Source organism: Accipiter gentilis, chromosome 22 (assembly GCF_929443795.1).
Source record: "Accipiter gentilis chromosome 22, bAccGen1.1, whole genome shotgun sequence".
Lineage (NCBI taxonomy): Eukaryota > Metazoa > Chordata > Aves > Accipitriformes > Accipitridae > Astur > Astur gentilis.
Genome location: NC_064901.1, coordinates 16,590,630 through 16,615,341, shown reverse-complemented (window position 1 = coordinate 16,615,341; position 24,712 = coordinate 16,590,630). Strand labels below are relative to the sequence as shown.

General features: G+C 40.1%; 1 protein-coding gene across 1 annotated transcript in view; it reads left to right on the top strand.

Annotated features, from left to right (window-relative positions):
• MAP3K9 (mitogen-activated protein kinase kinase kinase 9) overlaps positions 1-24,191 on the top strand; it is a 65,012-nt gene extending 40,821 nt beyond the window's left edge. The window contains exons 5-11 of the mRNA XM_049825649.1: positions 170-345; positions 2,806-3,046; positions 4,232-4,354; positions 5,110-5,263; positions 10,590-10,702; positions 11,388-12,203; positions 13,467-24,191. Of these exons, the coding sequence (XP_049681606.1) occupies positions 170-345; positions 2,806-3,046; positions 4,232-4,354; positions 5,110-5,263; positions 10,590-10,702; positions 11,388-12,203; positions 13,467-13,948 (2,105 nt within the window). The 3' untranslated portion in view covers positions 13,949-24,191. The remainder of the gene's footprint in view (positions 1-169; positions 346-2,805; positions 3,047-4,231; positions 4,355-5,109; positions 5,264-10,589; positions 10,703-11,387; positions 12,204-13,466) is intronic.
• The last annotated feature ends 521 nt before the right edge of the window (positions 24,192-24,712 follow it).

Sequence of the window (24,712 nt, the reverse complement as noted above, 5' to 3'; positions counted from 1 at the left end):
GACTTATGATCAGACAATAGTCAATGCAAGTGGGAAATGGGAAAGGTGGGGTAACACAGATAGTGTGCATGCCACTCTTAGCCACTGGGGATCAGTAAAGTACTACTCATCCTCTCAAACCTCCATGCTAAGAGATGCTTAACAGTTGCTTGTCTTTGTCCTATTCTAGATTGCTGGAACCCTGACCCACACTCACGACCTTCCTTTGCCAGTATCCTAGACCATCTCACCGCCATAGAAGAGTCTGGTTTCTTTGAAATGCCCAAAGATTCCTTCCACTCCTTGCAGGAAGACTGGAAACAAGAGATCCAAGAGATGTTTGATCAGCTCAGAGCCAAAGAAAAGGTAAGTAGAGAAAAACACTCCATGCTCATGCTCTCTGGATTTATAATTTTCCCATTTTGTAATGTAAAGAGGGATCATCATTTATGGCATCCCAGAGCTAATTTTGTATATGCTTTACTCGAGCTTGTAATAAGTCCCTGAATCAATGGCAGGTTATGATGCACACAAGGGCAGAATTGTGAGTAAAATAAATATCTGCATCCTGAGCTGCTACTCTTTCTAATATTGTAGTGAGCTTTCATTATACACTGTGCAAACTGCTATGAAGAATTGTCTTCATTTTTTTAGTGCATCTGATAACTATTTCAATGTTAGCATCTTAATTGAGAAGCCCAATGATAACTGTTAACAGTAAAAGTAGGAGGGGTAGTTTCAGCATATATACTCTAGCAAACATTGCAGCTTTGGTTCTGTCAGGTTTGTGTTTTCCAGGTTTTGAGCACAGCTAAAGTGGATAGACTGTAATAAACAGGAGTGCTGCCAGGGGAGTGGTCCAATAACTGTTATAATTGAAGTCCATCTGGGTAAACAGCAGGAAACAAAAATGCTAGCAGGAATAAAAGGAATTGTGACTGTCTGCCTCAAAGAGTAGAAGTGAAAAAGCTGATGTTTTCTTCAAACATGCTTGCAGAAAGCACAGCCTGCTGCATCTATGTTAAGGTCCTTATAGAGACTATCTTTACAGTCGTTGGTATGAAATACTACAGTGAAATCATTAAAGTAATAATATTTTTCTAAGTGCATGGTCTCTTGCCTAAAAATAAATTCATAATAAGTAGCCAAATTGATTTGGACTTAGAAGTTGGGTGTAGGAGGTGGAGAAAAAGAAAAGGGGACCTTGGGACAGGGGAGAGAAGTCCTACAACAGTACTTAAAACATTTCTATTCACATATAGTAGATTTGGGAAAAATAAAAGAGCTAGTAGGCATTTCCCTGCTGCTGTTGCATAGCATGCAACATACCATGTTCCCATGGCATAACCATGTTGGAACAGTTTTTGAAAAACAGAAACTTCAACAGACAAACAGAAGACCAAACAGTGCTAGCTAGACTGTGCTCAGGTTGAGTACTGTATTCCTGTGTAGTAATGGAGAAAGAAAATTTTATATCCTATTCACCTCATGAGTAAAATGTACCAAACCTCCACAGTAACAGGAGAGGTAACAACATCAAAAAAAAAAAAAAAATTAAAAAAATAAACTAAAGTCTGTCTGATAATTCATCTAAAGTTTAACTTGAATTCTTCAGTTTTTACCTTCTGCAGTGGAATTAGCCAGCTGGAGATAATTATTCTGAGTGCTGAATTCTTTTGTCCTTGTGGTGAGAGAAGTGCAGTGAGAAGACATTTTGAGATCTCGAGGACAATTTCAGTTGATTCATTTTGTCAAAAAGGGAAAGATTGAGAAGTTTGCCTTACGCATCTTTATGCAGAAGGAGCAGCCATGCTTGGTGGAAAATGATGGGAATGACCTCCTGATGATGTTTTCTTCATTCATTTTTGTTAGAGCTGGTTTTTGGTATTTTATGATGCATGAGATGGCAAGGTTATTTTTAAACAGTTTAAGTCAATGCTGAGGTTAACATAAGTACTTATGGAACAGGCAAGCAAGGATTAATTCTTTTCAATATTATGAATAAATCTTCCAAAATGGGTTCCCATGTGCATGGTACTCTCCAGTGGTTCTTGTAAACATGTTCATGTCAGGTACCCAGCATATTTTCTCATGATGCTGAATTTAGGATTCAGTGCCTTTTCACAGAATTACAGAATGATTGAAGTTGGAGGGACCTCTGGAGGTCATGTGGTCAAACTCCCCTGGGCCACCTAGAGCCAGTTGCCCAGCGGGCTTTTGACTCCACGTCTCTGGGCAACCTGTGCCAGTGCTCAGTGATACTCGCAGTAAAAAAGCGTTCAGAGGGAACCTCTGGTGTTTCAGTGTGTGCCTATTGCCTCTTGTCCTGTCACTGGGCATCACTGAGAAGAGCCAGGCTTTATCTTTGTTGCACCCTTCCTTCAGGTTTTTATATAGACTGGTAAGATCCCCTTTATCGCTACCCAAGCCTTCTCTTTGCTAGGATAAACGGTCCCGTCCTTCTCAGCCCTTCCTCACAGGAGAGGTGCTCCAGACTCTTAATCATCTTCATGGCCCTTTGTTGGACCAGTATGTCCATGTCTGTCTTGTATTGGAGAGCCCAGAACTGGACACAGGATTCCAGGTGTGGCCTCACAAGTGCTGATGTCCAAATTTTAATACAGATATGATGGGCCTTGAATGGCAAGCATAGAAGTTACTGATGATTGTTAAAGGTTTTTGGCTTTCAGCTGAGCCTTTAAACAGTGGCGCTAGCAGTGCTATGAGCACAAGTCATTGCTGCTGTACCTTCAGAATAGGTAATGTTAGTCTTAACCCACAGGCCACAAGGTAGCCTTTCATTTCTCCTTTCTTATCTCCCTGCAGGAGCTGCGCACATGGGAAGAAGAGCTGACCCGTGCTGCTGTTGAACAGAAGAACCATGAGGAGTTGCTACGAAGGCGGGAACAGGAGCTGGCAGAACGTGAGATTGACATCCTGGAAAGGGAGCTCAACATCATCATCCACCAGCTGTGTCAGGAGAAGCCTCGGGTGAAGAAACGCATGGGGAAGTTCAAGAGGAGTCGGCTCAAGTTAAAAGATGGCAATCATATCAGCCTGCCTTCAGGTTGGTGATATGTTAGGCTGTGTCAGGTGAAATGGGAGGAACAGGTGAACCTGTAGCTTTTGTAGGAACTTTCTACTGATACTTATGCTTTAGTATTGGATGCACTTTGCGAAAAACATGCCTCTTTGGGATCAAGAAACTAAATTTGATGCTCTTGTGGCTAGCACTCCCCAAAGTTCCAAGTATGAAGGCCAGAAGTAAATCTGAGATGTTACATGCTTGTTAGTCAATGGGTATATATGGTTCACAGTGAAAATGTTGGTGTTGCAGTTTAATGCACTAATACTCAAAATGATGATCTATTTAATAAAGGATGTACATAAAAAATGATGGGAGGTTCTTGCTCTGGGAATATTTTACATAATGCTGCAGCAGAAACCATAGTCTACTGGCTTTCTTGGTGCAGGAATCTAAAAATTACCAAAATACATTGATAGCTGTGAGACTACAGTCCTACATTGCTAGTTCATATGTGAACTCATATAACACACAAGTGACCTCTAATACCATCCTTCTGGAAGAAATGTTAAGTATTGGTGAGGTGTCAGGGAAGTCACTCCTAAGAGCAAAGATAGTGATTTTCAGAAATACTGAATCCTTAGCATTTCTGCTGTGGATTCTGTGTGGAGATCCAAATTTGCAAAAGAACAAAAGTGTGGATTTTGTAAATCACCTAAGGCTCATCATTACCTCAAGGATGATGGCTTACACTATAGTCTCTGTTTTCTGAGAGAGATTGGCTGTTTAGAAGAACAATGATGATAAAATGTGCGTGTTAACTATGCCTTTCTTTAGGACTGTAAAAACCTATTACTGGTGGTTTTGCTTAGCTTAAGAAACTGAGAGATAAGGTGAAAGGAATTTATACAGGGATATAGTTTGTCATAAATGTGAGCCAACACATGGGGATCTATGTGTGTATGTGTATGTATCTCACACATACATACTAAGAAGATGTATATTCATGAGTGTGAGCACACATCTTTGTTCTGAAGTAACTGCATGTACGACAGGGTGATACCAATTAGCTGTAAAACTTCATTTCTACATAGATCCTGTAAATTGCAGTCTTTGAAAGTTACCATAAATTATTATTTCTTTTTTCTTATATTAAAAAAAAAGAATTTTAACTGTGTCGTTCTGCTTTTGGTTTGATTTTTTTTTTCTTTTTCTTTTGGCAAACAGATTTCCAGCATAAATTCACTGTGCAGGCTTCTCCAACAATGGATAAAAGGAAAAGCTTGATCAGTAGCTGCTCCAGTCCTCCTGCAAGTCCTACCATTATTCCCAGACTCAGGGCCATACAGTGTAAGGAGCTCAATGTAGTATTGAATTTGGGAAATGTGCAGTCTGTCTGCGTGGTAAGATGCCAAGATTCCATATCTAGGACAGGACTGTAAAAACAAAAAAAAAGTTCCTAAAATGTTTGTTTTGTGCCCTGCATGTATACATTTAGAGAGAAGACGAGCTGTGTTGGTGATGGGGGGGAGTATTACCTTCTCTGGAGTCCAAACCTTACTTACCCAAGATCTTGAAATATTGCTGTTTGATTGTATAGAAAATACATTCGTTAGGTGTACAGGTTAATTTTTAAAATTACTAATTTGCAGAATATATCTGTGAAACATTATTGAGGTGGATTAAGTTACCATTGGAAGGAAAGAAAAACAAGGGTGGGCACTTGTCATGAAAATAGTGTTCCTGTAACAAAACAGAATTAGGCAGGCAAGCATGTATGAGAAGTATGAAAGGGATGTTAATGTGTGGTGATTGTATTGGATGTCATGACACTTGTGTGTCTGGTATCAAACTGGTGATTCTAAAAGAGAAACCAGTGATGGAATAAAGCGGTAAAGCCTATCTGTACTAATTTTGAAGAGATCTGGTTGTTAGATCGGTGTTGATAAATGGTCAGAATTATGGGAAAGAAGCCTGAATGGATGTTTTAATTACTATTCCTATTCCAGCCTGGGTTTTATTCTTTATGTTGCTGTGGAATCAATTCTTTAATTTGTGTATCTGTTTTTCTTTCTCTTTTCCCACCATTCTTCCCACTTGTGAAGTGGCTCCGGCTGAAAGCAGTAAAACGTGGGGACGAAGCTCAGTCCTTCCAAAGGAGGAAGGAGAGGAAGAAGAGAAGAGAGGCCAGAAGAAAAAGGGACGCACTTGGGGACCAAGCTCACTTTGTCACAAGGAGCTAGGTGCAGGAGAAGATGGGTAAGAGAGGGCCTGGCACCAAACTGGTTTCCAGGTTCTAAAACTGGTTATGAGCTGGCTCACAGGAGATTTGCCTATCCTGTTGCAAATGCTTTTATGCTTCCAAACTTATTTGCTGTACCAGAGATATCAGAGATTCAAAACAGATTACAAAACTTCATTGCATTCAGTCCCTTGCTAGAGGTCCAGCACTGACTGATGCTTTCACTGTCTGCTATTACCTTGTTACATGTATTTGTAAGCAGTAGAACTTAGCTGTGCAAAACTGTTTCTCTAGTAGCTTTTCTTTATTTTCAGGCTCAACTTTCTGTAGTTTCATATCACATCCGAAACTACTTGTCTTTTACAATTCTCAGCTATGCTTTTTCTTGTCTTAAATGCCATTATTTAAAAAGTATCTGGTAGAGCCGGGCAAATATCTTCTCTTCAGGCTTTTGAAAAGGACGCGCACCTTGAGTGAATACATTCTGAAAGTGATTTTTGCAGAGATACAGGTTGTACCTCTGTTTCTATAGATTCTTGTTCTGTGGCTTCTTTTTTTGTGTGTCTGTGAATTATTTATACCAGGACTCCAATGGATCACTGCCAAAATGCTGCTTTAAACATAGGAGTATTTTGATCTTCGAAGAGGTTTGAATGCCTTGTGATTTTTAGTGGCATTTGAAGCTTTTTTCCCCCCTGCTAAATGGATACTTTGACTCTTGCCATATTTTTTAGTAGGGGAAAATAAAATAACTGGTTATAATTTATCTTTAATATTATGTGCTCAGGTGTGAAATTCCTGGAAAACAGATGTTTACATAATGTGTCACTGTTGCAGCCCTCTGCAAGAAGACCTGGATCTAAGTGTTCTAATGACATCAAAATATGTTCTCCCTCAAAGGCACTCTTGACAAGTTAACAGGGCAATGTGGAGGAAGCTTCTCCAACTGTTGCCTATGCTTTACCTGTTCTCTAGATGAAGTATAGCATTCTACAGAATTGAAACAGATGTCACACTTTACAATCATTAATTATATAGAAGGGCAGGAGATCACTGAAGCAGGTAGAAAAACACTTCTACCTTGAAATCATGCTAGAATTCTGGGAATAAAGCTTTTCAGTTTTCTGTTTGCTACTGTGCGGTCTGAAGCAGTAACCATGGTTGCTCTTAAAACTATCCTGTTCTCTCTACAACTGAGATGTTCCATAGTATTCATCACCTTTTCCAGAGAGACTCAATATAGCTGTGGCATTTTGCGGAGTAACTGAAACACAATTGTGTTGCTGAGAGGGCAGTATGGTTAACATACAACGAACTACTGCTTCTTATTGAGATCATGCCAGACTGCAGACTTTAAAGGAAGCAGAGTTGCAGTAAACATTTGTGACTCAAAAGATAGAGTGTTTGCTATTTTTAGTATTTAAGTCTAATTTTAGAGGGTAGGAGAATAAAAATTGGGGTAAAGTGAAGAGCTAAACATAAGATAGAAGAGTCCAGTTCAAGTCATCTTCGTGTCACTGTTCTGGTAGCAGCAGTGCTGCTATTCCAGCTGCTTACACGATGCTGTGATCAAGGGAACTTGAATCTCCATCTTTTCTATCACTTTTCCTCTGTTCTTCACAGGAGGTAAGAGGTAATTCCAAATTTATGCAAGAATTACACTGTGGGAATTGCAGTGAAATTCGCTAGCATGAGTAAACTGACCTATAATTAACATCAAGTAAAGGCAATCATGAAAAGATTATGCAGTGATTATTCATCCTTCTGCATTTATCTTTGAGCATAAGGAATAAACACAGCAGCAGAAGGTTGCTTGCCTGCATTGCTGAGACTGGATGAAGCTTTATGTTGGACTAGTGTTGTGACGGTTCAGTTGTGATCTCATGGTATATTCTCAGGGATATATGGTGAAGTCCTAATTGTCTTTAAACTTGGCATTGATTAGTCTTAGACTCTTACTGTGGCATGGGTGGTCTTTACCCTGTTTAAGTTTTCACACTGGTGGCATTACTGATTTTATGGAAGGTGACACTGGATGTGGGGTAGTCATAGTCCTTTAGCAGTTATCTCTTAAAATATTGTAAGCTAAATATGGGGGAGCCTGGGAACAGACACTTTTTATTCATGACAGTGTTGTATTAGTGCCTCAACATATTGTTACAGGATGATATTAAGACACCGGAGATGCCATCTTACAGTTGTAGGAAAGTTTTTTGCAATTTGCTGAGCAGATATGCCTTGTCACCTTATGACTCCTAAAGAGAGGTGCTTTTTTGACTTCCCAATAGAAAAAGGCAACAGAGAAGTAACTCAACCATAATACAACAAAGAGAGTAATAGCCTTCCTGTTATTTAATCTAAATAGATTACAAGTAAGAAGTCTCTAGGTTCCTGAATTGTCATGCTGGTGACTGAAATAGTTTTGCTGCTAGTGCTTTCAAATCGTTCCACTTGCTCTTTCCTTGAACCATTAACAGACAATACTGCTGTAGTAGGTATGTACTGTCAGCATGGTTTGAATTGTATTCAAATGCACACTACTGGCTAATCAAGAGAATGTGCAGCTACCTTCTGCACAGGTCTTTGGGGTCTGCTTGTAATTTGGGGGAGAGAGAGAAGGAGCAAAAAATAAAAGGGAAAGAAGATTTTATAACTCTGAGGCAAATGTAGCAGGCCTAGAAATTATTCTGGTAGCTATTTATCCTTCTGTTCAGATTGCGCTGTGCTTCTTCAGTAACGGCAAACCTTCAGTCTGTTTTTGCAAGGGAAGATTGCTCTGAGAAGTCATAAGGAAGCGAACTAAGCTGATGTGTCCTGCTGTACAATAAAGGGCAACTCCCAAGACACTTTAGATAACTATGACTGTAAAGTGAAGGCTAACCTGAATATTACTGCTGCCTATCACTGGCAACTTTGCTATCTCTGTATATAGAGAACAGAGTATGTGTTTTCCTAGCTCCATCGAAATCTCACCTTTCTCTATAGTTGTCTACCCATATTGTAAGAGCTTTGACATTTACTTTTGCAGGTGATCATACTGCTAACATGGTTTTCACTCACCAGCTTTCCCTTAATATACTGCTTTATTTATAGTATTTATCCTAACTGTGCATGTTGTACACATGGGTAATTTAGATGCAACATATATTATTTGCTGGATTGTGTTATATAGCTGAGTATAGTATGGAGGGAGTAAATCGGACCCATACACTGAATTGCATCTCTGAGGTAAAACCATGTGTTTGTCTATCTTGACAAGTAGGATTCAGTGCTGTCTGGATTCAGGTTCATAGCAGGATACTGCATGTGCCGGAATGGTTAGTGGGAGGAAAATGATGGACTTTCAAGGCAGTTGAGAACTGCACAGGATACTTCCAGTGTAATGCCTAATAGCATGATCATCAACTAACTGAACATGTGATGAATCAAGTTTAGACCTTGTGACCTTGCTATAGCAATATAGTTTAGTAACAAGTAGGGCATCCCAGTTAGGTAGAGAACAGAGGAAAAATACATACCAAGGCGCAAAAAAAAAAAAAAAAAAGGTATAATAAAACTTTGAAATTCTTCAATGGAAGCCATCTTAGAAATGCAGAATGATTCTGGTGGAAAATAAGAATCATGAGAGAGAACTTCTATATGCTCATATCCTTCTTTCTCTGTAAGGGAAGGATTGCGATGAATTTTGTGTCTTATCAAACAAAAATGCAAGTTTGTAATGGAGCTGGAAGAGGTCTCACCTCCGAAGTTTTCTGTTCTTTCAATAATGAGTTGATGCTCTTGTGTGTCCAGTTGAGAATTCCACAGATCTTTTTACTCCTTTCATTCAATTTCTGTTTATCCTAAGTGTATGTTAGCTTTTCACCAACACTATGATGTGTTTCATGTTGGAGTTTGTGGAAAGGGATCAGAAGTCTTCTGGTTCAGACTATATTGATAACTGAGCAATAAAACTTTGCTGAATGTTGATATGTCAGAAAGTTATGCTTCTTACTAAAGTTGTTTCTGATGCCATGAAAGTACTGCAGGGAACAAATAGGATGATGGTAAGGAATACTTAGGGATAGGGACTACTACTAAACTCAGGTGCCTGGTGACATACCTTTAAGCGCAGATGACCTCAAAGTAGGGGTTTGGTTTTGGGTTTTTCACTTGTTTGTTTTAGTGGGTTTTGCAGTATTTTTTCTGTAATTAAAAGAAACAATGACATGATTTATGATTTTAGTTACCTGTTTTTCCCTAATCTAGAACTTAAGCTTTTAACTGTCTGTACTTCAGTGCAGTGTTTTCTTTAGAGGAGAAATATTGGGGTTTGTAATATAGAGGCATGACTTCACTGTGTCCTGGTTTCAGCTGGGATAGAGTTAACTGTCTTCCTAGTAGCTGGTACAGTGCTATGTTTTGAGTTCAGTATGTGAAGAATGTTGATAACACACTGATGTTTTCAGTTGTTGCTCAGTAATGTTTAGTCTAAAGTCAAGGATTTTTCAGCTTCTCATGCCCAGACAGCAAGAAGGCTGGAGGGACACAAGAATTTGGCACAGGACACAGCCAGGGCAGCTGACCCAAACTGGCTAACGGGGTATTCCGTACCATGGGATGTCACATGTAGTGTAGAAACTGGGGGGAGTGGGGGTGGGGGGATCACCGCTTAGGGACTAACTGGGCATCAATCAGCGGGTGGTGAGTAATTGCACTGCGCATCATTTGTACATTTCAATCCTTTTATTATTGCTGTTGTCATTTTATTAGTATTATCATTATTAGTTTCTTCTTTTATGTTCTATTAAACTGTTCTTATCTCAACCCACGAGTTTTACTTCTTTTCCCAATTTTCTCCCCTATCCCACTGGGTGTTGGGGGGGGGGGTGGGGGTGACTGAGCGGCTGCATGGTGCTTAGTTGCTGGCTGGGGTTAAACCACGACACACTGTTACAATGACTTTAGCATATTGTTGTCCCAGTGAGTGATCTTTGACTTCCGTTTTCCATTTGTATTTCACATGGAAATGTTTTTGGAGACATTTTTCCCCTCTTCCTGCTGAGCACTTTATTTTTTACATGCCATAGTAGGTTTGCCTTGGTTTGAAAAGAAAATGTTTCATCTGATTTTTGTAGTGGTGCTTTCTATTATTCTGCATTCGTAGCAGTTGGTTATCAGCAGAGGTTTTTTGACTGCCATGGTGTAACAAATGAGGGAGGGACTTGTTGACTCTTTTGTATTTTAAGGTGCTGTAAAGATGTTGTAAAATGTCTTGCTATGAGAGGACTTCAAATCTATGTAATTAAAATGGATACATGCATTCCCTAAGTACATTTTTCTCCCATCTTCCTACTATTTCAGTCTGAAAGCTCTGGTAGAAGGATACAAACAGTGGTCATCCAGTGCACCGAACCTTGGGAAGATCCAGAGAACTGCGCCTGCTTTTCCAGGATTCACCAGCTTAGCAGAGATGGGTAAAGGAATTCCCTGGCCTTCATATTCTCATCCCCACTTCCATTCATATTTGAATGAACCTCTCCTTTCCTGACCTTTACCTGGTGCTTTACAGCAATGGTTTCATTTTGGTTGTGTCTGTTTTTCTTTTATTCTTTGTGAAGTAACTACTTTCTCCTTCTGGATTTTCTTTTTGTTCACACCTCTGCTTGTGCTTCTTATCTGTCAAGCTAACGAGCTTTGCTCAATTCTCCTCTAGCTCCATGCTACCTCTCAGCTCCTTTCCTGTTAATCGTATTTACATGTGCAGCATGCTACACCTTCACTTGCAAGAAGAAATCCTTCAAATTTTCCTACCTTTTGCTTCTTGCTCCCAAACATATAAATTTACTCTAGAAGTAACTGAGGTGTAGATTGCTTCTGAAATGCCATTCTGCAATTGATCCCAAATAGATTAATGTGTCACTAATTTCTTCCATTTTGATAGTGTTTCCACTATCTTGTGGAAACTTGTGTTACTTGTCTCAGCCTATCAGCTTTGGAGACAATAGTCTGTGAGTATTTGGCAATTGGTGCATGATGCTTGCAATGAGGACAGTTGCATCTTCTGAGGAGAAGCTTATTTTCATATATACTTGTAGGACAGTGAAATTTGCCATTGAAAATGTTATATCCGTGCAAAGTCTGTTTTCATTTGCTTTCCAGATGATGAAGACAGTGAATGTCTTAATGGGGAGGGCAAAGTGCACCCTTCACCTGGCCACAATCAGTCATACCTCTGCATCCCATTTCAGAAGAACGAAGACTGGGATGGCCCTTCTAGTGATGCCAATGAGGAGTCCACCCCTGTGAACTCTGCTACTAGTACCCCACAGCTGACACCCACCAACAGCCTCAAACGCAGCGGCTCCCACCACAAGCGATGTGAGGTTGCATTGCTTAGCTGTGGAGCAGTGCTGGCTGCTGCAGGCCTGGGTTTTGATCTGTTAGAAGCAGGGAAGTGTCAGCTGCTGATTGAGGAGGAGCCAGAGGTGCCCAAGGAGGAGAAGAAGAAACGTGACAGCATCTTCCAGCGAGCTGGACGCCCACGCAGGAGCACTAGTCCACCTTCACGAAAGATTTTCAAGAAAGAGGACCCCATGTTGTTGCTAGGCGAGCCATCCACATCCCTCACCCTTCTTTCCCTGTCTTCCATTTCCGAATGTAATTCCACCCGGTCCCTGCTGCGCTCAGACAGTGATGAGATTGTGGTATATGAAATGCCTGTCAGCCCAGTGACAGTCAAGGCTCCCTTGCCGGCCATTACCAACCCACTAGTCAATGTCCAGATTGAGAGGTTCAAACAAGACCCCAACCAGTCCCTGACTCCCACACATGTGACAGTCTCTTCCCACACCCAGCAAAGCGGGCACAGGCGCACACCTTCTGATGGGGCCATCAAAGGGAGTGGACTAGTTGTCAATGGGTGCCCAACCAGTGGATGCCCTTCCAGTAGCTGTTTAACTGGAGCACTGGGAGCAGGTAGGTTTTCAGCCATCTTCCTTTTCCTCTTCAGAATAAAGACCCAAACAGTATAATTACTTGTTGGGAAGTAAACATGTTGCTTATTCAGCATCCATTGTGATGGCCAGCCCACAAGAAGAGCTTGTGGATGCTATCTGTACACAGATAATGAAGAGAATAATGCAGTAATGGTCTGCATGGTTCCAGTATCTCTGTGCTAAGGAGCTCTCTCTGCTCCCCTGTGCTCTGTGGCAGAGCATGTTACTGTTTCTTACAAAGATGGTACCAAAGTACATATATGGCACATTTTTAGCAGGTCTTCGGGATTCCCTCTCCATTGCCTTTATACACTTGTTTGTATTGCTGTTACAATTTCAAAGTAAATTCTCATTTTTAAAGCAGTGAAAAGTGAATCTCTAAAGCAGTTTGGGGCTGTGCCACTGTTGCTCTTACTTCTTTGTAAGCAAGAGGGATCTTCCTGGGTAGGTAGTGTTCTCACTGTTGCAGTCTTTAGGAGTGGCTGTGACTTGATAACTTAAAAAATGCTTTCCTGTTTTCTTGCCCTAGTAATTCGGAGAAAAAAGGACTAGAATAATAAATTAAAATCTGATTTAATTAGACTTTTCCCAATGGTAAAACAAAATGTGAGGTTGTTGAATGGCAGTCTGCAGTAAAATGTAGGTTAATGCAGCTGAGAATACTCATTAAAATGGTATTCGTGAAAATTTAAAATTTATGTTGCATTTAAAAAACAAAACAAAAAACAAACCCCACCCTACCCTTAAATGAAAACAAACCAGGAAGCATCTGCAGTAGGTGGTGATAAATGGCTCTTCCAGGAAGTTGGTCCTGCTTGCTGCAAACATGTGTCATATATCCTGCTGTGCAAGTGTCTCCCTGATCCATTCAAGCTGTTAATGGGTAATGTGCCCTCCAAAGGATTTGGAGAGTCCTCACCTCTGGTAGGAGGTCAAATCCATGCTCTCCAGTCTGAAAATTGAAGAAAGCAAATGAGAGAATGAACAAAACTTGCTGCTTGTGCTAGGTCAGTGAAACAGTTGTCTTGCAATGGGTTGAGGACAGTGTAGGGATAAGGAAGCCAGTTATTCACTTCAGACTGGTGTAATCTTGAAGACATGGAATTTTTAGATTCTGAATGGAGGCTTTCTGCTTTGAAAATGTTTTCACGGTTTATATACAATAAACTAAGATCTGTTGGAACCATTTAGCAGTGACATCTAACATGTTTCCCTCTTCTCTTACATTCTCTGTTTTGGATAGGTGTGTTAAAAACACCTAGTCCAAGTAGAGATCCCAATGAGGTCCCTCGCCTGCCAGACCCCAACCTTGTTTTTCCTCCAACCCCGAGACGATGGAATGCACAGCAGGACTCCACACTGGAGAGACCCAAGACATTAGAGTTCCTGCCCCGGCCACGTCCTGCAGCCAGTCGGCAGCGGCTTGATCCCTGGTGGTTTGTGTCACCCAGCAATGCCAAGGGTGAATCTTCCGCCAACAGTTCAAGTACTGATACTCCAAGCAATCTGGACTCTTGTTTTGCTAGTAGCAGCAGCACTGTAGAAGAGAGACCTGGACTGCCTGCACTGCTTCCTTTCCAGGTGGGTCTTCCTGTAGAGGAGCGGACACTGTTGGACATAGATGCTGAGGGGCAGAGCCAGGACAGCACCATTCCGCTATGCAGAAGTGAACTTAACACACACAAAGCTGCAGCATATGAACTCAAGCAAGAATTCTGGTCTTAGTATGAAATCCGCTGGGGACAGTGAGCCCCTCTAAATTCAATCCTACTTTTTGCACTGAGAATGCACTTTGAAGACAGATGAGATGGAGGGATGCTACAGAGATCATATGGTGCTGCCTCTGCTGAAGATGTGTTGTTCGACTGCCTGATTTTTGTCTGCAGTTGGATGAAACTTGACAACTCTGAGCTGCTGACTTTTGCTGTGGGGTTTTTCTGTAGTCTTCCCTGCCCTCTTATTGCAGTTTGAATCTGCAATGAGCTAAAATTATCATATCAAAGTCTTTGTTACTGACCTTGTAGGATTTGGCACTTGCAGTAAGTATATTGGTATCTATCCTGGTATTAATCAGTATTTTCAAAACTCAAATATTACACTACAGCAGACACCAGTGTTTGATGTTTCCCCAAGGAATCCAGGACAGAAGCAAGTAAATATCTGGAGACTACCTTCTCTGAAATGTATTCAGATCATTAGATAGGCCTGGGAATGATGGTACCCCCACTGAAGGAGCAGAAGTAGCTATCTTGGACTCACTTGTCCTCTTTTGCTCATGTGATAGTGCAAGGTGGAACAGATTGCAGAGGAAGGGCATGGCATCTCCACTGATGGAGGTCTTTGAGAACAGACTAACTAGACTGTTGGGAATGAGTAGGTGTAGTTGATCCTGGCTTCAAGGCAGGTTGGATGGACTTCAATGATCTCTTGAGGTCCCTCTCAGCCCTATTTTTCTATGACCCTGTGCTTTCAAAAAGATGAAGGCTTATGGTATGGCTGTTTGCTCTTAGCTTGCTTTTCTGTTTCAGACTTTGGTTCCATCAGCTTCCCTTTCCCATTCCCTGTACCCCAGGCTCATAGTCGAGCTGCCTCTGCTTTGGGAAGGGAATTAGCAGCCACTCTTTCTTTAAAGCTGTGTTGGCTTGCAGCAGTAACTTATGTGTCTCCTTGCTCTTTTTCTTCCTGTTCTTTCTCCTTTCTTATGCTTTTTAGGAGTGGCCCTTGAAACCCAAGACTATTCTTATGCACACTGATACCTGTTTAAGGTTCTTTTGAAATTGAGGCTTGTTAGTAGTTGGATTGTGCAAACAGGAATCAGAACATCTGGATTCTATTTTGTTTTGTCACTGACTCACTGTGTCACCTTGGGCAAATAATGTAACCTCTGTGCCTGAATTTCCCCATCTGTAAATAATAGGAATAATACCTACCTCACAGGGGAGGGGTTGGGACATACGTTATAGGTATAAAGTCCTTTGAGATCTTTGAGTGAAAGGCACTATAGACATGTAAAACTTTATTCTTGTCCAAATATGTAAAAACTCCTAACTCTGGAGCAAGAACAGACCCCTGTCTTGAAGGAGGAAGTCACACGAATAGGGTGTGCCTATGCTCACACTTTTCTGTACAGAGACTGCAGGTGTGTCTGTGCATCTGCAGGTATATCTTACTGGCTTTAATGAGCTTCACTCTTCCCCAGTTTTGGCATTATAAATAAGGGATGTGGCCTTTATATGAGTGTAATAGGGTAGTCTGCTTTATTGCAGGGTACAGCATATCTCTTCACTCTCTTTGTACAGATCTGTGCTCATTTTGCTAATCTGCTGACCATTTGGGTGCAAGTAACTGATTTGACAGTACTGCCAACGCAGTGCTCAACCTGTTAGGGCAGTCCAGTCCTGTTGTGAAGGCAGTGTAGCCGAATACTTTCTCGCAGCTGTTAGCACAGAGAACCTGTGTGTTTAGATGTTTGTAACCTGACGTGAAAAACCAGCATGTGTTGAGGAAGTACTGTACATAAGGGTTTTTTTAATTCTGTTTGAGGGCTAAAACCAGCATGTTGCCATTAGTCAAGTGTACCCTTTTTTTCAAGCAATTCTGGTATGTTTTCATTTAGAAAGGTCACACATTTCTTGTTTATTACATTCCGTGAAACATGTTTAATGGCAGAATTACCTTTTGCTGCCTCCCCCATTGAATGCTCCAGAGCTAGACTTAATGATGCTACACTAGCTGCTGAAGCTGGACAGACTGTTGATGGGTAGGCAAGGTATTCTGATGTGGGGCTAAGATACTTTAAAAAGAACTTACACTTCTGACACTTTTGCTAAACGTAGACTTTTAGCGTTATTGATTTCTTAAGCCTTCATCCCTTTTGCTTTCTGTTTTTTGTGATCCAGAAACTAAAAAAAAAAAAGGTAAACCCCACCTAAACAGATGGTTAATTTTGATTGTGGTATAGAAACAAACTCAAGGAAAGCCCAGTCAGAGGCTGTGTCACAGGCACTTAAAAGCAGGAGATTAAAACTATCTATATTTCATAGTCTCCCTTACCATTTTAAAAAGTCTGAAACAAAATTGGATCAGCTGTTATGAAATGTAATATTTTCTATCCAAAAAGTATTATTACAAATGTCATAGGAAGCATCATCTGCTCCGCGAAGATATTACCTGGAATAGCTCCATTTGAACAGAGATTTTTAAAATCCATTTCCTTGCATGGAGTGGGAGGTTACCTTTCTAGGTCACATTGCTTTAACTCAGCCCACTATACTTCCTGATAGTTGGCTAGTTGCTTTCACCAAATGAACTGTAAGGTTTCTGTCAAGTTCCTAGCAGGCAAGACAGCTGTAAAGCCAAGTTGTTCTTTTGCTTAGGAAAGTTGAGGATGGAGTTTCAAACCCCTTTCCCCCTCTCTCCCTTTTAGATAATCACTTGGTGAAAGTGGTGTGTAGCTGACCTATTAGAAGTATTTTGCTCCGAAGAGCATCTTCCCTAACACCAAATGGAAATTGCTACATCAAAGGACCTGGGTAGGACAGACGACAGGGAGTCAAGGGTCCAGATCAGGGTTTCCAATCTAGATATTTTCTATTATGAAGCTGGCAGAAAGACTATGTAGAAGCATAATATTTGGTGTTTGTTTTCTTTAAACACTCCTTGGATGCAATTGTCGTAGTGGAATCTAGCATGTGAAATAAAATGAGGTAGTCTGACCATCAACCCATAACTGTCTTCCAGTTGGGAGCCCTGTGGCTAACCTGAGGTATCAGGCAAGAGGAGTCTATTGTAGAAACAAAGCTATTGGCTTTAGCAGGTTGTGGGCTATTCTTTGACAGGCAGAGGGGGTTCTCAAGGCAAAGAGTTGTCGGGTGTTTTACCTTATGCATCCGCAAATGGTGTCCTGAGGCCCAGGGGCTATGTGCATGTTTAAGCTAGCTCATAACCTCTCCCTATACCCATCTATCCCATCCTGGCTTGATTTCTCTTCTTAATCTGTTGGGTTTTTTTCCTTCGCAGTTGTGGGAGCTGACGTGCTCCAAATCTCCAAAGGAGTGCTTCACTTTAGTCCACTAGATACTGAGAAGATATGAGCCTGTCAGCTCACAAATCTTTTTTTTTTTTTTTTTTTTTTTTTACTGGTTACTAGTATTCCCATTTATCAGGGAGATAAAAATTTCAGAATATGGTTGATTTGACATACCTTTCTAGCAGTGTTCTTGAGGAAGATGGTGAAAACCTTACTATAAAAAAATTCTAATAAATGTATTGTTTCCTAAATATCTGAATAAGTTGCAATTTTTTTTTCCTGAGAAAAAGAGAACATGAGAGCAAAAAATCCCTGAGCAGTCTAAAATATAATGACAAAAGAATGGGGTAAAATGTGTTATAGTAATTACAGGGCTCACAAAGAGGAAGTGACAAATTTTTTAACTGATAGTAATAGTAGTAAGATTGTTGCTGAGAGAAATTTTTCTGGTCTAGAAATATCTATGTTGGTTTTTTTTTTTAAATAGTCAGCTGGCAGTATATATCACTAATTTATATAACAGATGTGCTGATTTAGGAAACAGAAAAAAGTTTGCCAGCCCTTCAAAATATGCTATCCTTGTAGCCTGTTTGTTTTTCCTGTAAAACTGGGGGGAAAGCACAGAGATAGCAACCAGTGCAAAAAAAATCACAAATTTTTTGTTAAATTTCTACTGGTTTCACAGAAAGTGAGTGTGGGACAGGTAGAGAGAAGAAAGCTTTTGTGTCAAAACTAGGGTGATAATAGTTATGGGGTTTTTTTCTAATGCTGTTACTTTCTATGGACTGTACAATGCTCTGTTCTGCCAGCAAGTACGTCTTACCTCCTTTCAGGCCTTTTCAGAGGTGCAAATGTAACTTTTTATAGGTATTTTTTTCCTTCGGGTTATTATTACAATGGGTTGATAATCAATATGGGGCAGGGAACCTCAGTGAAAATATTCTTTTTGTAACGGTTTTCTAACAAAATGAGTATTTTCAAAGTGAATTTTTCGTTATTGATGTGGAAAGAGCTGTTCTGGTTTGGCATGCTTTTATGATGAAGTATTTTTCTGTACCTCTAGGAATGGGAGTAGTTGCCTTCCTCTTCATAGCATGCTGTTATCTTAAGGCTTTATGGACAATACTGCATAGAGATGTTACTTCGATATTGCCATGAAACTGGATACTTCTCGTTCTGTTGAAGGTGAGGCATTAATGGTCAAGTAAAGAAAGGTTTTTGCCATCTGGAGTGTTCTGTTAAATACAAAATCACAGGAAACCTCCCATCTTGAGTCACCTTTCTATCTTGAGCTTAACTTTAATTTGAAACTTAATTCATCTCTGTGGGATGAATATGGGAGCTGAAGTCCCATTAGATGTATGGAACCAAATCTAATATTATATCCCAAAATTCAGTGATAGCCTGTTACTTTTGTAAGTAATTTTAGGCTAATATTAATGGGTTTGTTTCTTTGGGTTTTTTCTTGAAACCTTTCTTCTTGGAAAAAGTGCTTATTGCTTTCTAACCTTTTCCACACATTTTGGAAATAGTCTCAAGAACTCTTACCAACTCTATGGCAAATAAGGAGGCTTATATTTTGCATAGTGATACAGGTCTTCCTTTTGGCTTCACTTTTTTAGTATGAAACAAGGACACCTATGTTTAGCCATGAAGATTTCTGATCCTTATCGTGTTGCTGCAGAACAGTTTCTTAGCTTCCATATTTATAACTGAATTCACTTAAGGCTGTAATTTGGGTAAAACTGGACATTAAGAGTGAGGGTATAGGCATGTGTTAAAATCTATTTGCAAAAAAGCAATAAATACAGCATGCATGTGCAAAGAGAACCAAAATATACTCATGCTGTCACAGAGGATAACTTCCAGACTTCATAAACCTTTGGTTGATCATATAATCAAGATATATTTAGGAAAGAATGCCTTCCTATGTTTTTCTATTAAGTTTCCTGTTGTAAGATTAGAATATGGTGCTTTGCACAGACAGTGGTATTGTATCTAGCTGGATAGAAAGGATCTTTAACCAGATTTTTATCTTTTTTTCTCTATTTCCAATCCAGTTTGTGGTTTAGATTTTCCTTTTTTTTTTTTTGTGGTTAACAAACAAGAGAGTCTTAAGAAGAAGTTACATTTACTATTTCCTCAGCCCTACTTTCACAATTTCGCAAGGCAGTATGGAAATGCATTTACGGCTGCTGCTGCTGTTCCCTCTGTTGAATGTGCTAGTAGAAAGTCACATGCTACAGTTAAAATGTGCATTTGCTTTTGTTTCTTTCTCATGCTCTGCTTTTTTAAGCAGCTTTGCCATTGATCAGAGATGAGTACAGCTTCTGAAATGATCTACATCAGTTTTATTTTTGTATGTTAAAAATAGTCATTCCCAGGCTAAGAGGCGTGTGTGCTTGATTAAAAGGTAATTTACCACTGGTGACTAGGTGGTGTAGCTGCCAGAATTATTATTGTTCCTCTCTAACAAAGATCTCCTTTTTTTGCAACTGGAAAGTCTTTAGCATTTCATTAATGTTTGTGTACAAGAAACACATTTCATCTCCTTCTGTACATGAGTGAAATTTTTTTTTTTTCTTTGGTTCTAAATGACCAGGAACATCATTTTCCTACTGCGAATGGCTTCTTGGACTGTTTGGGGTTTTTTGGTGGTGGGTTGGTTGGTTGTTTTAAGCCTGTGTAATACATATGTATCTGTAAGGTGCGTCCTGTATTCCTAGGTGCCTTCTATCTCACATGCCTCCTTGCTAGGGCCTGAGGTTGTTTTTTGGAGGGAATTCCTCATTGTAGTTTTCAGTACTGTAGTGTTCTTCATCACACATCAGGCCAAATACCAGCACAGTAAGCATTTCAAGTCCTCCTATTTATTGATGTGTGTACACCCTTGTGGAAAGAAGTACACTATCGCTGGCTTTCCTTATCTCTTGATTAGAATTCTGCCCCTATCCCATCTTTTTCGGTTATTAATTCTTGTTACCAAAGTACCTGGGGACCTAAGACAGAAACCAGTATATGTTTTAGGTGTGCTTTGACCTAAAATGTTTCCAGGCTAGAAGCTTAAGATACAACTGGGAGAAGTGAAAGCGGAGGTTGGCAGGCAGTAGCAAATCAAAGAGTGAAATTACCCTTCTTAATGTAATAAGCAGTCAGACGACAGAGGGAACTAGCTGCTTGGTAATCTCTTGGCATCGTAGGTAAGTTGGATCCTAAAGAAGCATTTGAGGAATATGTAGTTACTTAATTTCTGGTTGGTTTGGTTTATTTTACCCTGAGCTACCTCATTTGTAGAGATGGAATGGGAAGAAAGCGTAACTTTTGGTAAGAAATGCTGTAGGTAGGCATTTGAGGCTGGGATGATGGGAGGATAGAGGCAAACACTTGTATTTGGCTCTTTGACATGCAAATTCCTGATGGAAAAATAAAACCAGCAATTCAGTTTTAGAAGTTAAGATTATACTTGCTTTTACTATGTATGTGTCCAAAATAATAAATGACAAGGCAGGGCATTTTTTCTTGATGGTTTCTGACCTGTGGAAGATCTGATTGTCCACAGATGAAAAGGTGGTGATTTTTGTATAGGTCACTACTGCTTTTAAAAGTGAAGGCCTGTTTTTTGAAAACGGATTTTTTAAAAATAAACTCATGTGCTCTTAAAATGGACCTACACACAATCCGGATTGTTTCCCTGTATTTGCAGTATTGTTTTCCTAATGTGTCGGATCCTAATACAATCCTTATTGTATCTGAGTCCTAATAATGTGCAGACAGCCCGATATAGCTAATATTAAATAATGGCACATTTTTAGTGTGTAGTGTAGTGGATTTATAAGTTCAGCCTGAAGTGGGCTACCATTAGATCTGTAGGTGATGGGTCAGATGGATGCACAGCTAGCAAAAGGGGGCTTAGAACAAATCTGCAGGAGGAATGCCAAAGTTTTATTTGCTTAAAATAAATTATCTGAAAAATAATCACGTTGGGGGGGAAGAAAGGCCCTTCATTATTCAGAAATACTTTTCTAGTATTTTTTCCATGCTCAAATTTTAGCTTCCATGATAGCTAGTGAGAACCTACATTGTGTTCGAAAGTTGTTGGCTGAAACCCCAACATAAGACCAGAGTGATTAACACTGTCTCCCTGTTCTACCTTGATTGTTCCAATTTAGCATTTTCTCAAGAACAGATGTTGAGGTTGGGTAAAGCTAACCTCCTTGTCTTGAAGAGAGACATATGGGTCTGAGAAAGATGAAACATTGTTCTAGCCGTGCCCTGATGCTTTTGTGTCTCGCTCTCTTACCAGTAGAGGTTTTAATGGAGCAGGAAGTCATGCCGGTGTTTTTCCAAGCTTCACTGATAAGAATGCTGCTAACAGCGCATTTCAGTACAAGTGCTTTGGGAACCCTTCCTTGTACTTGGTTTCTCATAGAGTTTCAGAGCAACCCTGGCCTCTGATTACTGTTTGGCGTAGCTCAGTTGCACACTGAGCTGCTTGAATTTAACTGCATCTGGAGGAGAATTGAGGTTCTTCTGGAATTTGTGGTTGTGGCCACTTCTTGACTTGGGTAGTGTTTTCTCCCAGGCCCACTCTGTGTCATGAAATGAGTTGTCACCTTCAACTGATTGCCCAGATATTCATGGTAGGCTTGTTCTTCTATCTTGTGTGCTTTAGTGAGCAGCTCTTACAATGTCAACAGGGTTAGCATTTTTATCTGAATAGGGCAGCTAATACCTCTGAGCTGACTTCTCACACTGCATCTCAGGTGGATGTTACTGCATCAGTTCTGCCATTGCTCTATTTTCAAGGTTATCTTGACAACTATAACATCCAGAAATCTTAGACTGTAAAGAATAAAGCCACAGCAAAAAAAAAAAAGGGAGGGGGGGGGGGGGGGGAAGAAAAAAAGAAAGCATACAAGCGTTTGCCAGTTGAATGGTTGAGTTTGGCTAGTGCTCTTTGCAGAGAGTAAAATCCATTCTTGTGCAACATAGGTCTCTTTGCGGGATGGCTAAATTCAAAGAGGAGAATATACCTAGATCCACTTAACGACAGTAGGCACCAGTGCCCCTCATTTGGCAGTTAGAATAAGAAACCATGTAAAGCCAAGAACATCTAGTAGTAAAAGTTCATATTTAGCATAATTAGCTTTCAAGTTAAAAGGGAAGAGGCCTCAATTCAAGAAAGTTCTTCATCACATACTTACATTCCACTGACTTCAGTGATGTTTATCTGTGGGTCAAAATGCATGAGACCCCAACTCAGCAAAGCTCTTTTAATCTAAATTGGGGGATTGTCCTGTAGAGATTAATGGTGAAGGACCAGGCTCTGTACTTTGATTGTCAGAGGAAAGAGTTCCTTCACAAGCCTCTGGGTACACACTGGTTTGATTGCAGACTCTTGTGGCCTTTCCATGACTGCACATGCCATGCCTATTTGACTGCTAATTCTTACCATAAACAGGGTAAGCTTTGAGAATGTTTTCTGACACAGGAAGAAGGAGCAACAACTTCTCCATTAGCAGATTCCTAGCTGTAAAGGGGGCAGTAAGTGGTGCGTGGAGGTTGTATGTGCAAATGTCAGTTTAACCTGAGGCCTTTTCTCAGGTGTTTTTTCTCCTTTTAAAAATGCATCCCTCCAGGCTGGTGGACAGACCTGACAAGTTCAGCAGTGAATCAACATCCACCACTGTTACTAGAGTTCTAGGGTTCTTGTTTGTCAGCTGTTGGCGCAGCACTTTGTGCTGGTATATATGATTTCTTTGTCAGAAATTCAGGGCAAGCTGGAAATATCTGCGATATTTTGCCGGACTTAAGTTGAGAGGCTTATATGGAGTGGTCAGGGCAACAGTGGTGGAAAAAATCAGGGAAAATACCTGTGCTTTTAACAATGTCTCTTCTGTGGCTTTGAAAGTCCAAGAATTTCTCAGCCAGAGAATGTATTTCCTCCCTCTTTTTATAAGCTACTTCTTTCTTTTGCCTTATTAATTGTGGATCTGCTCCTGCTTCTATTTAAAGCCAGATGCAAAAATCAGTGACCTGACTTTCCTAGGTACAATGTTGTAAATCTGAAGAACCAGGTGAGTAGATTACTCTAGTGTAAGATCATGCCCCCATGTCTGTTCTTTTGAGGAATGGGGTAGTTCCTGCTTGTGTTGAAATCACTGTGTGGAAGGCGTTGGGTACTTCATAAGGAACTCCAAACTCTGCATGACTGGGATTAATCTTCAACTTAAGTATTTCAGTCTGTATTTGGAGACCTCTGTATGTCTTCTCTTCTGTTCATGGTGTTCAAAAGTCTCTTGCTATGGAAGTAGCACCTGAAGGTATGTTTTGCCCGAAGAACCTGCAATGAAGCAGTTACATTAGCAAATGGTAATGTACCCCAGAGTTGAGTAAAATAACGGAGGCCACCAAGTTTTTCTTGTTTGTGTGATGAAATGTTGTCAAATTAAGTGATTTGTTGGAGCCTTCCTTTAACTTCTGTACAGCAGTAAGCTTAGAGGAAAAGAAGATTGCATTATTTTTAAAAAAGCTTTATTTGTGACCTGGACTTGTTGCCTCTGACCCTCTTGGGCTTAAATAGTTAAATTATATTAATGTCCAGTTTGTTTCACTGTAGGTAACACATCAACTGAATACTCTTGTGCATAATCTACTGTATCTTTCCTCTGTTCTGTGTCGATGTATTATGTGTATTTGGATTACAGTTCTTTTTTGTATTAAATTATTTTATGTTATAGAACAATATTTAAGCGAAGCAAAGAGCTAATGAAAGTTGTTGGCGTTTTGGGATTTCTTTTCTCTTTGCTCTTTTTTTGGATGTACTGTAAATTGTAAACCAAGGATGCCAAGCAGGCTTGGTTCAATGGCTAAAATTATTGTATTACAGTGTAATGCTGATCTAGGCCTTGTCTCAACACTAGAGCACACAGACTTGAATAAAACTGTTATAAAAGTGATCGTCTTTAGGTCTTGAGTTCTTGGTTTTGTGCTTCACATAATTTTGAGCAGATATTTAGAATAGCAGTGGCATTACCTTACTCTGAGGAATTCAGCATTTTTCCCAGTGCCACAAGAAGTTTATTTTTCTTTGCTAGGTATCTCGGTCCTGATCAGCTATTCCAGCTCTGGGTCTTCCATAGGGTTTTTGAAATCTGTTTTTACGAAACCCTGGACAGCTTAGTATCAGTCTTGGCACACAGTAGCTGTCTGCTAACCCCCTTCTGGCTTTTCTCTGAACAGGGTAATTAACTGCATACCATTGTTTATTGTGGTTAATATTTCTGTTCTGTTAGCTTAAGGTTTTTCTACTCTTTATTTAGTATCCTAGCCAGAATGTGAATCTGAATGCCTGGATCTGGAGCTAATGCAGTAACACGTTTTGTGCATGATGACATTTAACAGATGGTTTAGATTCACTTCTGATGCTGTGCCTTTGTCCCTGCTGCATCATTCAATGA